Consider the following 13,477-nt stretch of genomic DNA (forward strand, 5'->3'; position numbering starts at 1 on the left):
CAGGACTCAAATTGAAGTCCGTAGTTTCTCCCTTATCCACTTTCTCTTTCCATTTCTGTACCATCAAATCTTCTTTTTGTGCCTCTTTAATACGTTCCAGTAGAGTGGAGGTAACCCTAACATTGCCAAATATCACCTTATGGCTCCCTAGACAGGGTTTCCACTCGCACACTGATTCTAGCAAACCCCACTCCTTAATCATTAGCCCTGCTACTTGCACCTTACGACTCAAGGCATCTGCTACCACATTTGCCTTTCCTGGATGGTAATTGATCGTACAGTCGTAATCTTCCAGGAATTCCATCCATCGCCGTTGTCTCATATTCAGTTCCTTCTGGGAGAAGAGGTACCTAAGACTCTTGTGATCCGAAAACACTTCAAAGGTCACCCCGTATAGGTAATGCCTCCACTTTTTCAGAGCAAACACCACTGCAGCTAATTCCAGATCATGAGTCGGGTAGTTCTGCTCGTGAAGCTTCAATTTTCTAGAGGCGAAAGCAATCACATTCCGGTTCTGCATCAAAACACACCCCAGGCCTTCTCGCGACGCATCCGCATAAACTTCAAACCCATCCACTCCATTTGGCAAGACCAGCACTGGAGCCATGGTCAGTCTTTTCTTTAATTCCTGAAAACTTGTTTCGCATCGGCCGTTCCAGATAAACTGGCCATGCTTCTTTGTCAAGTCAGTTAAAGGTCCTGCCAATTTGGAAAAATCTTTAATAAACCGTCGGTAGTACCCAGCTAGCCCTAGAAAGCTGCGAATCTCCGTGGGAGTTTCTGGCCTTTTCCAATTTGTCACGGCCTCAACCTTCGCTGGATCCACCGAAATACCTTCGTGGGAGATCACGTGCCCTAGAAACGCTACTCTCTCCAACCAGAACTCGCATTTACTAAACTTGGCATACAGCTGATGTTCCCTCAATGTCTGCAACACCATTCTCAAATGCTTCTCATGCTCCTCGCGTGACTTGGAGTAGACTAAAATGTCGTCAATGAACACCACGACAAATCGGTCCAGGTAGGGTTTAAAAACCCTATGCATTAAGTCCATGAAGGCGGCGGAAGCATTAGTCAGTCCAAAGGGCATAACGGCGAACTCGTAATGCCCGTATCTTGAATTGAAAGCAGTTTTCGGAATGTCCTCCTTCCTAATCAACAACTGGTAGTATCCCTGTCGGAGGTCCAACTTCGAAAAGACCACTGCTCCTTGCAGCTGGTCAAACAACTCGTCGATGTGGGGCAGTGGATACTTGTTCTTGATCGTAACGTTGTTCAACCCCCTATAATCAATACACATCCTCAACGTTCCGTCCTTTTTCTTCACAAATAGGACCGGAGCTCCCCAAGGAGACTCACTCTCGTGAATGAATCCCCGCTCCAAAAGGTCTTGCAGTTGCAACTTAAGCTCCTTAAGTTCTGCAGGCGCCATTCGGTAAGGGGTTTTCGAGATAGGTGCGGTTCCAGGTAACAGATCTATTCGGAATTCTATCTCTCTTTCCGGAGGTAAGGCCACTAACTCATCAGGAAACACATCCGGAAAGTCCCTCACTATGACTACATCTTCTACCTTTAACTTATCCGTAGGGGTATTAATTAGAAAGGCCAAATATCCTTGCGCCCCTCTACTTATCAGTTTCCTAGCTCGAATGCCCGAAATGAGAGCAGATGAGACTAACCTACCCCTTATATCTAACCTTAAGGTTGCCTCGCCAGGAATGCGAAATTCAACTATTTTCGTTTTACAGTCCAGTTGGGCGTTATATTTGGCTAACCAGTCCATACCTAGAATCACATCGTACCCCTTAATGGATAAGCTAATCAGGTCTCCTAAAAATCTCCTCTCTCCTACCCATACATCGCAATCCTTATAAACCATACTAGTCACCAACCGTTGATTCCCCGTAGGTGTACTAACCTCTAAGGCATATGGTAAGCTAGCAGGTTTTATATCGATGCCACACATGAAATCAGGGTTAGGGTTTGGGTTCTGGCCCTGTTGTTGCACTACTTGTGCAAGTAGGTTTGTCATTTGCTGCATAGCGGCAGCTATTTGAGCATTGGGGTCTATTTGGGGTTCAGGAATTGGGCCAGTAGAAGCTTCCCCAGTTTCTCTAACCGGTGTGGGTTGTCTAATACCGCGCCCACGCCCCCGACCACTTCGTGTACCTTCCATGAGTTCACTCGGTCTAGGCAAAAGTACTAATCCAAAGCAGTAATAAACTTGAACATTAACACACAGTTATACGTCGCAAACATGAGCACAAACACACATATATACAAGCCAAACAGTTATACAAGCAGTCAGTCAAGTACGGCCAAAGCACGTACGTACACAAAAGTTCCACCTGAGGATAGGCCTATCAAAAGAGATTTACACGTAGCCAACTCTACATCCAAAACGGTTAGCTAAGGCTCTATCCCTATCCCTATGTACATTCAAAACCACCACTATCCAAAAGGTGCCCTAAGATCAAGGCCTAATCAGTCGCTGGGGTCTGGGACCCAGGCGATGGGGTAGACTCCTCCCCAGGGTCGGCCTCCGCACACGAGGCCTCATCACTAGACTCCTCGAGTCCGTCGTCGCATAGGTTAAGGATCGCCTCAGCACGACCCCTGACCTTACGAGCTCGCTTGAGCTCTCGCTCTCGAGCCTCCTTTAATTGAGCGCAAAGGTCGTCCACTCGATCTTCGGCCTCAAGTACGTCGTACTCTAACTCTTTAATTCGCGCAGCTTGCTTATCATTAGTTGCCCTATCCTGAATAGCATCGACCTCCAGTCGAGCATTCTCTCTTGCCAACCCCTTGCGCTCTTTATCTAGCGCAAACACTAGAGTGTTCGGGTAAGCATATCGCTCCTTACACGGGCACCGTCGAAGACGGTTAGACGGGCTCCAACGAATGACGGCCCCTCCCGGCCGTATCTGATAGGGGATCACAGGAAGTACTTTACGAGGTCTAGCCCCCGAAGGACTAGCACAAGTGTCACCCTGTTCGGCCATCCTACATCACAAGAACATGTAGTTATCAAAATAAGCTTAAAGGCCAAAGCAACAATCCGTAAGGCAAACAATCCGATAACACCCAGGCTAATTCAAACCTAGGCTCTGATACCACCTGTGACAGCCCCACCTTCCCCTAGGGCGAACCAAAGGGGTTAGCGGACTGCCTGCCCAGCTCTCGCCAGGACTACGGTACAGTTAACGTCGTTCTATAACGTTCCGGAACATACCATTGCGCGCAAACAAGTCAGAAAACACAAAATAAAAAAAATGAAAATTTGCGCCGAAGATGAATAGTGCAGGCCACGTCAGAATCCGGCCGGAATCTGGCCGGATTAGCGGCCGGATTCTTGGCCGGATACTGTCCAGTGAGCATCTCGAATTTTTTTTCAAAAGTTCCACCCAATCCGGCCGGCAATCCGGCCAAGATTCCGGCCGGATTGTCTGGCCGGATACCGGCCAGTGAGCAACTGGCCGGATTTTCAAATTCTCACAGGCAATCCGGCCTTCAATCCGGCCAGTTTCTGGCCGGATTCAGGCCAGTGACCTTCGGTCAAATTTTTTTTCCTTTTCCGTTTGAAAGCCGTGGTGATCCGAAATCCATCCAAACATTTACCAAACATATATATACAATGGAAACCAACATTTACAAGCCCAACGGCCTACCAAAGTATCCATTTCGTTCATACATATACAATAGCCATTTACCCCAAACATTGGTGCAATCAAAGCACTTAGGGTTTTCACCCTCAAGGAGCTAATCAAAATACATATACATGAGCTCAACTTGTCACAACCTTTTCCAAAAGAATTCATTTGCCTGTAAGGAAAACAAATAACACGGAATGAGCCAAAGCCCAGTGGTATGCCACCCAATAAGCAACCAAAGTCATATAAGAATGAACCTTCACTTAAAGTGTACAAATAAGCAATGAAGCAAAATGGTAAAAGGATACGGTCGGCTCTCAAGAGCCCATTTCCACGCTTGCAATCTTGAACCAATCTCATTGACTCTCCGTCAATGTTAAAATACCAAACCGTAGACAACTCTTTACTTCCATTCCTTCCACCCAACATACCCCAACCGGGCCCGCACTCCAATTCAGTAGTTTTTTGGTAATACTCAAGTTTACCGGAACCAAGGGTCTCATTACCACAAGGTTCCCCAGTACAGTCCCCGTGGCATGATAATTTTCACGACCAAGCTCTCGCCGGCTCGATCCAATTAACTACCATACGGGGTTGAGCTCATAAATGCAGTAAGGCCGTTGGACATTGTCCAAACGACATCAATTCAGTTTCCATGAAATGGAATTCACCAACCAATATATCCAGTTCAGTAATGCAATAAAACGGTAGCCATTCAGTGACAATATCAAAAGAGGTGAGGGCGGTCAAGTACACCCTCACCTTAATCAATTCCAATATGCAAGTAAGCCTTCAAGGCATCACATAAACATTTAGCAAAGCCACATAGTAACCATTTAGTGAGTAGTATACTCACCAAGTGAGAAAGTGGTGTTTCATACACCGCGATCACCAAAACGTCGTGAGCTACCGTCACGCCCTAGAATCACACAACAAATGCAATGAGACTCGAGAACGAGTCACCAAACAATGCTAAACACAACCCCAATAGGGTTTCATATGCATAAGTAGGCATGATAGCAAACCAGAAATTAAGATATGGCCTTAACTTAAGCCTTGATAGAAAAACCGTGTTTGGGCGTATAATGCGGTAATGGCGTCAATTTCACTACGGTTATCGGTTGGGGGTGTAAGACCCACCATTTCGAAGCTATGAAACAGGGCTACAACAATGTAGAAGGGCACTCAATCCAGTTCCTAGCTTAACTAGGTCGAAAATGCCAAATACTAACCCAGAATTCCTAAAACAGGTTCGCAAAACGTAGAAAACTGTAATCGGTATATCTCAGTCCATACAAGTCCAAATGCCGAAATTCCAAAGGCATACGTTAGCTAAGACATTCAGCTACATTTCATCAGAAGACATCAACTTCAAAATCCAAACCAAAACCAGTCAAAATGGCCAATCACTATCGCAGTTTTCGCATTCTGTCCAAAGCAGAACAGCTACAGTAATTTCGTCATAACTCATTCTACACTAATCCAAATGACCTGAAATTTTACAGGCATCTCCATCACATCAATACCTACAACTTTCATGTTTTGAGCAAAGTCTAATTCGGCCTCTAACCCAGTGATCAAAAACCGGACAGAATTGGGGAATTAAGAACCCTAACTTTTCAATTTCACACCAAATCCAAAATTAGTTGCATTTTCATATCCAATACACCTCATAGAGTCATTATCAACCATTACAATTCATCATACAAGGCCACAACATATAATTCATATTAAACCAGAAAAATTCCCAATAAAATAAAAACTTCACCAAAACAAGCTAAACCAAGAGATAAACCACATTTTCAACCACTTAAGCCACTTCTAAGCATCATGTAACCATTATTGAAGGTAGTAGGGTGTTCAAGCAACACTTACCAAGAGATCAAGAGAGAGAGGGATGTAGGACACCTTTGCTCTTCCAACAAAGCTCACTACACAACTTACTAACACTAGAAGGAAAGTTTCTATGGAGTGAAATCTTGTTTAAGGGATTGATTGAGATGATTTGCTAGTAGAACTTGAAGATTGAAGGAGTTCTCCTTCTTGCAAGAGTGAGAGAGAGAGCCGGCCAAACAAGAGAGAAAAATGGTGATTTTTGGTGAATTTTTGGATATTTACTTAGTTGGGTCAAAAGTCAAAAAAAAATGTCAAAAGGTGAATAGTGTTTCATAAGTCACAACCAATGAGAAAGTGACATGTGGCACCTCCATAAATGCCTTCCTATCTTTCTTTCCTCTCTCACATCAATCACTTCACACACTCCACTTATCTCTTAACACCCGACAAATTATACACAGTAACCGAAACTTAACCTTATTGGCCGAATTTTTCCGAACTTTTCGCACTAGTGGGTCCCACGTCCACTATTTACTCATAATTTTCTAAATTTTCTCCAATGCTAGAAAAATCATCTTAAAACTATAATTGCACATAAAATCCACTAAGAAAATATTTCTAAGCCAGAAAATGCAGAAAACATGCAATTAAGGGGAAATAAACCCTAGGAAAATATTAGGGTTTTACGGGTTCTCACATCGTCACTGCCTGTGACAGAAGATTATACTCAACTATCAGTGAATCGACCATCACAATTGGAAATAAGGACTAAAACGATCAAAGCGGCAAAACGGCAAAGGAATGCATGCGCGGGTGCGCGGAAATGAAAATGGTACAAAATGGGTTACACGATTTTGACCATAACTAGAGCTGTGGTTATCGGATCAAAATGTATTAGGTAGTGTCTCGAAACTTATACAAAGGGTTACAACTTTCATGAAGACACCTCAACCCAGTTTTTAGTGTATCTAAGTCAAATTTGCAAAATACAGAACTAGAACTCCAAAGACCGGTTTATACCTCTAGTGAAAATTTGGCGGCATGCCCTTTGTGTTTACCTATTTTTCAGCCATTTATGGCTTCAATATTTTCCTCAAATCAGTCCCAAATTCACACACAAAATAATCTCATTTAAATAGCCGTTCAATAGGCTCAATGTCGTACAAGTTCAAAATCAAGCAAGGAAAATATCCGGAAATGAAGTTTAAGTCATAAAACAAAAGATAGATTTGACGTCGCTTAGCATATCAGACACAACTGAAGCTACGCTTATTGGATTGGGGTGTAACTTATACCATTTCTAAGCTAAGATAAAGGGCTACAACTTTGATGAAGACCACTCAGTCCAGTTCGTAGTGTATCTAGGTCAAAATTGCAAATTATAGAACTAGAATCTCACAATCAGGCTAGTTAACTGCACTATGCGTAAATGACAATAACTCAAGCTACCGAAGTCCGATTGAGACATTTTTCGGTCCGTTGGAAAGCTAAGACACAGCACTACAACTTCTGTGTTTTGGCCAAATGCTAATTCAGTACGAATCAGGGTGAACAGACTCGGTCAGATTGGTGAAATGTCAAAACTGGCCACAGAGCTTTACCTATGGCAGTCAGGGGTATTTTTGTCTTTTCACGTGCTACAGTGCTCGGATTGAGCTGAACTTTTACAGGAAGCTATAAAATATCATTCCCTACACCTTTCATGTTTTGTACTAAAGCCTAATTCGGCCCCCATCATGGTCAAACAGAACCGGGCAGAACAGAACAAGGAAGAATCTCAATTCTGGAATTTAAGGCATTCAAGATATAACTTCCCATTTCTAGCTTAAAACCACTACTCCTGATGTGAATCCCCGATCTAGACAACCAAATCACCATGGCTTAGGCAGCGGAAATTTGACCCAACTAATCTCTAGAAGTCACAAACAATTTTGATATTATCTCAACCCGCGACTACTCGAATTAACGAACCAAATTGGAGGTAATAGAACGCCACAATCATGGAACTACTCGATTGATAAGTTCGGGTGAATAACTTGAGAAGATTCTCAAGTATTCAAAGGAAACTCTCTTGCCAAAGAAAAAGTGAAAACTCACTAATTGTATTTAATAGCCAAAAACTGATCCCAAAACAAAGAGGAAGTGGGGCTATTTATAGCCCTTACAAGCATTAACCCTAATCCAAAAATTGACCAAACTATCCTACATACTTAAGGAATATTTTGGGCCTCACTTACTAACAAATGGGCCGCAATTAAACTAGCTTAATTACCTAGACTTTCTAAAGCGAGAAATAACCAAAATCAACGAGGAAAATCAAATAATCCTACTAAACTCAAGTATTCGTGCAATCAACTGGTCTTCACTTGAATCTTCCAATTCCCCATGTGCTTGAATGGGCCTTGGTCTTTATATTCTCATCATTCCCCTCCTCTTAAAGGCGATTTGTCCCCAAATCATGACTCTCTTACAAAACAAAAGTGATGAGAGCATGTGTATAGTCACCAAGCAGCCTGCATGTCGCCTTCTTAAGCGAAGAATGATCATGACATCCTTGTGTGGAACAAGGACAACTCGTGGTGGTGGTAGATACATGTTGCGGACAGTAAGATTTCCATGACAATGGTCACACAAGCGACGTCTCAACTCTATGGGTGGATCGTGAGCGGACGCCCGGTGAACCAAGGTTTGGTTGGCTGCGAGTTGTACGCATCAAGACGTGCAAACACTGCATCAAAGGCCAATGTAACTCGACTAGTGTTGGTTGGAATTACTTGACCAGCACTCTCTTCGCAGATCTCTATGGTTGCGGGTATTGTACACTGCAAGATGAAGGATATCTGACCACGAACAACCTGCACAAATGAAAACACGTTAAACACCACCAAGGTGGAACGATCCAGCTCCCAGTGCCCGATGATGTCCTCAGGCTTAGCGAGCAGGATCAATGTTCGCCCTTTCTTTTCCTCGCCTTCTAATCGATCCAACTCCCATTCCCTCTGTAAAACATTTTGGTCATCTCGAACTTGTGTAGGTGAGAGTGGAACAAGTATGATCCTTATCCCTTTATGCATGAACGAGTATTTGTTGGAATGACCTTCATAAGTAACCTCGCGATCAAATTGGCAAGGTCTTCCAAGAATAAGATGGGCAGCTTGCATAGGAACCACGTCACACACCAACTCATCCTCATATCTCCCAATGTTAAACTTCACAGAAACCTGCTTGGACACTCGCACTTCGCCGCAATCACTAAACCATTGAAGCTTATATGGTGTAGGGTGATCTTGGACAGGTAGGTGTAACTTCTTGACAAATAAGGAACTGGCGACATTGGTACAACTTCCTCCGTCGATAATCAAGCTACACACTTTCCCGTTAACTAGACATCGGGTATAGAAGATGTTGGTACGCTGCTCTTCTTCATTTGTGCGTTGAGCACTCAATGCCAACCTTGTAACAAGGCCTAGTCCAACTGGTTGGTCAGGGGCAATTATCTCTTCTTCCTCAACCAATGGTGGCATGCCTTCATACTCATCCTCCTCATCCGTTAGCACTTCACCACTTGGAAGCATGAGCATGGTCCTTCGGTTTGGGCATTGGGACGCGATGTGACCGAAACCTTGACACTTAAAGCACTTAGTGTCGCGGTTTCTAGGTTTAGATGCCCCTAGATCAGCCTTAAATTCGGCCCTTTGGGTCGGTGTTGAAGATGACGAACCAGGCACCCATGCTCCATTCGAAACCCCACTTGCCTTAGCGGACTTTTGCTCGCTCGTGTGGGTAATCTCGCCTTTATACTGCGGAGTTCTCCAATTTCCAGATTGGGCGTTGGAGCTTTGGTGGGGGATACCCCTCCTCTTGAGCCTCCTTTCCACCTTGATAGCTTTGTCCAATAATTCATCCATGTCAAGGTAATGTTGGAGCTCCACAACATCTGCAATTTCAGCGTGTAGTCCTCTCAAGAAACGTGCCATGGTTGCTTCTATATCCTCCCGAACATCAGCCCGCAGCATGGCCATCTCCATCTCCTTGAAGTAATCCTCAACCGTCATACTACCTTGGGTGAGAGTTTGCAATTTATGGTGCAAATCCCTGTGGTAATACGCTGGTATGAAGCGCTTCCTCAGGATCCTTTTGAGTTCTTCCCAAGTGCGAATGAGTGGTTCTTCATGTCTCCTTTGTCTGGTGCGAATCTGATCCCACCAAACGGCTGCGTATTCAGTGAACTCAATGGTTGCCAACTTCACTTTTTGGGACTCTGAGTAGTGGTTGCAGTCAAAGAGCATCTCAATCTTCCTCTCCCATTCCAAATATGCTTCAGGGTCCGACTTGCCTGGGAAGGTAGGAATTTTGAGCTTGATTCCCTTTAGTTCATCATCCCCTTGATTAGGGATGCGTTTATAATTCCGGAATCGGTTTCCATCTGCCATGTCCTCCTCATTGTTCGAATCACCTAACTCCTCCACGTATGGTTGTCTCTTGGAGGCATTCTTGCCTAGGGTTGATTGCTCCACCTTATCCTCCAGTGTATCAATTCTCTGAGCCATGCGATCAATGGCGCCTGTTAATGCTTCAAGAACATGCTTCATGTCATAAGGGTCACCTGTCGCATGAGTGTGAGACATGTTTATAGAGTACCTGCAAGGCTCAACAAACAGTTAGTAGAAACTGCCTCACTCACTCCCTTAGTGTATCACTCACCCTCGTGTATGTCACTCAAAGCGCTCCAATGGACTTACCAAACACCTTTACCTGTTGGGTTAGGTAGTTTGAGAAATGCTGCTCAAGCCCAAATAATTGTCACCAACTTCTTCCTCAAGAGTAATCACAAAAATGTAGGAGAAAATGTAGGAAAGTGTTCCTAGAATCTAGGAAGAGAATATAGGAGAGTTTCCTAAAGTGGATGAGAGAATATAGGAAAGGTCCTAAAAATGGATGAGAGAATTTTAGGAGAGTTTCCTAAAAAATGGATGAGAGAATTTAGGAAAGTTTCCAAAAAAATGGATGAGAGAGTTTAGGAAAGTTTCCTAAAAAGGTAGGAGAGAGAGTGTCCAAGTGAGTACAAAGAGTTATCCAAGTGCTTTACTTAGTTTCCTAATTGATTTTGGAAACAAGTTAGTTTTTGGAAACCTTTTGAAAATCCTCTTCCTCTTGAATAACTTTTGGTAACCTTCTTGAAACAACTTTTGGTAACCTTCTTGAAACAACCTTTGGTAATCTTCTTGAAACAACTTTTGGTAACTTCCAAATTCTACTCCAAGAAAGATTGCTCAAATCAGATTTGGTTCTCTATTCAAAACAATTCGGTTGCCCCTTTCTTTCCTTTCCTTTTTTTTTTCTCTTGCCAACCAATTCCTCTTTTCTTTCTTCTTTTTTTTGACAACAACTATCAACCACGACACAAAACAAGGAAGTCCACAAATAATAACTACCAAGAACTCCAAGATCTTTCAAGAACTTTCAAGGAAGTTGTCAGGAACTTCAAAAATTTCAAAATTGTGATCAAGAATGCAAGAAGCTCAAGATTATTGTAAGTTCTTTTCAAGATTCACAAAATTCCAACAAGTTTTGCCAAAATCCAGATTTGAAAACCAAGTAAACAAGTTGGATAACACAAACAACAAGGCTGGACAGATTTGTATTCGGATGAACAGTAACTATGAACAGTGTTGGTGAACAGTAACGATGAACAGTGTTGGTGTGAACAGTACCGGTGAACAGTGACTCTTTTTTGTTTTTTTTTTTGGTTCTAAACAAACGAACAGATTGGGATAAACATATATGACTCGAAATAAACGAAAGAAAAAAAAAAGATATAACCTAGTGGTTGTCGACTAGCTCTGGTACCAACTAATGTGAAACCCCGATCTAGACAACCAAAACACCATGGCTTAGGCAGCGGAAATTTGACCTAACTAATCCCTAGAAGTCACGAACAATTTTGATATTATCTCAACCCGCGACTACTCGAATTAACGAACCAAATTGGAGGTAGTAGAACGCCACAATCAAGGACATACTCGATTGATAAGTTCGGGTGAATAACTTGAGAAGATTCTCAAGTATTCAAAGGAAACTCTCTTGCCAAAGAGAAAGTGAAAACTCACTAATTGTATTTAATAGCCAAAAACTGATCCAAAACAAAGAGGAAGTGGGGCTATTTATAGCCCTTACAAGCATTAACCCTAATCCAGAAATTGACCAAACTACCCTACATACTTAAGGAAGATTTTGGGCCTCACTTACTAACAAATGGGCCGCAATTAAACTAGCTTAATTACCTAGACTTTCTAAAGCGAGAAATAACCAAAATCAACGAGGAAAATCAAATAATCCTACTAAACTCAAGTATTCGTGCAATCAACTGGTCTTCACTTGAATCTTCCAATTCCCCATGTGCTTGAATGGGCCTTGGTCTTTATATTCTCATGAACTCCTACCGCCTATATAAGGCTACATGCACCATATACCATCCAAACAACAAGAATTACAAATGAACCATTCAAAACCCTAACTCAAAATTCATCACTACAATCATCAAAATCACTTAAATTAGATATCACCAAGCATGAATTCAAGCTACTACATAACTCAAACAAGAGTAAGGGAAAAGGAAAGGATGGTCAGCCATAATACCTCAATAAAAGGGGCTTGAAGAGTTATCCTTCACCTCTCCTTGTGAAATTTAGCTCCCTAAGCTTCCCAAGCTCTCAATTTGCAAGTTAATCGATTTAGTTTTCTTGTTTTCTCACTCAATCAAGCAAAACCCAAGATGGATTTGAAGTTCTCTTCTCCCTTTTTTTCTCTCCTAGGTTCGGCCAAGAGGAATGAAAAATGAAGGGAAAATGAAGTCCAAGAAGGTTATAAGGCTTAGTCCTAATTTGGGTCAAAGATGCATGGATTGATGCCACTTGTCACCACCAATTTCCATCTCAATTTTGTTTCTTTTCCTTTGCTTTAAATGGTCAAAATTTTCGGCCACCTTGATCAGCTTTAGAGCTGATATTTAGGCTCTAATAACAATGAGATTAACTTGATAAAATATTGGTCAAATGGTGTGACAGCCCTACCTCACCCTAAGGCGAACCAAAGGGTTCGGCGGACTGCCTGCCCAACTCTCGCCGGGACTACAGATTTGGAACAAACGTAAACCCTACCAGACGCTCAAAAGAACGTCGAGAAGAAAGCATTCACCGTCCGAAAATCCAAACAAGCATAACAACTTTCTACAACCCTAGAACAGAACATTTCCAAACCAAAATAACTCATGAACATGGTTAAACACTTTTGTATACACATGTTTGCAAATTTACAATTCAAAAGGAAAACGTTGGACACATTTAAGGTTTTCCATACATCGAGGAGCTACACAAAAGAAGATTTAAACTAGCTCAACTCATGCTTCAAAATATCAGAGTCTCCAAAAAGTGATTTCCTGTAAGGAAAACAAGGATAACGGAACGGGGTGAGCTAGAAGTTCAATGAGGTACCAACAGTATAAACAGTAGAATCAGTAGAATTCATGTGAAAGCACTTTGGAGGCACATATTCACATCAAATATGAGAAATGAATGAATGTCACAATGTAAAGGATACAGGTGGCTCTCAGGAGCCAAATCCCCGTTGCTATACTTGATCCAGTCTTGTTGACCCTCCGTCAACGTTCAAATAAAGGAACCAGTCCAGTAGATTACCACTTTAACGCCAAAATCCCGTTCACCAAACATACCCCTTACCGGGCCCGAATGCCAAACAGGAACAGGAATGGTAATACTCGAGTATACCGGAATCAAGAGTCTCAATACCCAAAGATTCCCCCAGGAACAGGCACCCATGGTTTGTCAATTATCTCGACAAAGCCCTCGCTGGCTCGATTTAATTAACTCTCCATGAGGTTGAGCTCAGGTTTAACAGGAAGGTCGTTGGATACTCTTCCAAATGACATCATAACAAGTGCAAGTAACAAGTTCAAGTACATGACAAGTACA

The 13,477-nt window shown here is 42.6% G+C and overlaps 1 protein-coding gene across 1 annotated transcript in view; it reads left to right on the plus strand.

Annotated features, from left to right (window-relative positions):
- Nucleotides 1-11,174: 11,174 nt before the first annotated feature.
- The window catches only part of LOC113756006, a 47,853-nt gene continuing 45,550 nt past the window's right edge, over nucleotides 11,175-13,477 (plus strand). Inside the window, exon 1 of the mRNA XM_027299832.1 lies at nucleotides 11,175-11,202. Within this exon, the coding sequence (XP_027155633.1) occupies nucleotides 11,175-11,202 (28 nt within the window). The remainder of the gene's footprint in view (nucleotides 11,203-13,477) is intronic.

This window comes from Coffea eugenioides, unplaced genomic scaffold (genome assembly GCF_003713205.1).
Source record: "Coffea eugenioides isolate CCC68of unplaced genomic scaffold, Ceug_1.0 ScVebR1_18;HRSCAF=85, whole genome shotgun sequence".
In the NCBI taxonomy this organism is placed as follows: domain Eukaryota; kingdom Viridiplantae; phylum Streptophyta; class Magnoliopsida; order Gentianales; family Rubiaceae; genus Coffea; species Coffea eugenioides.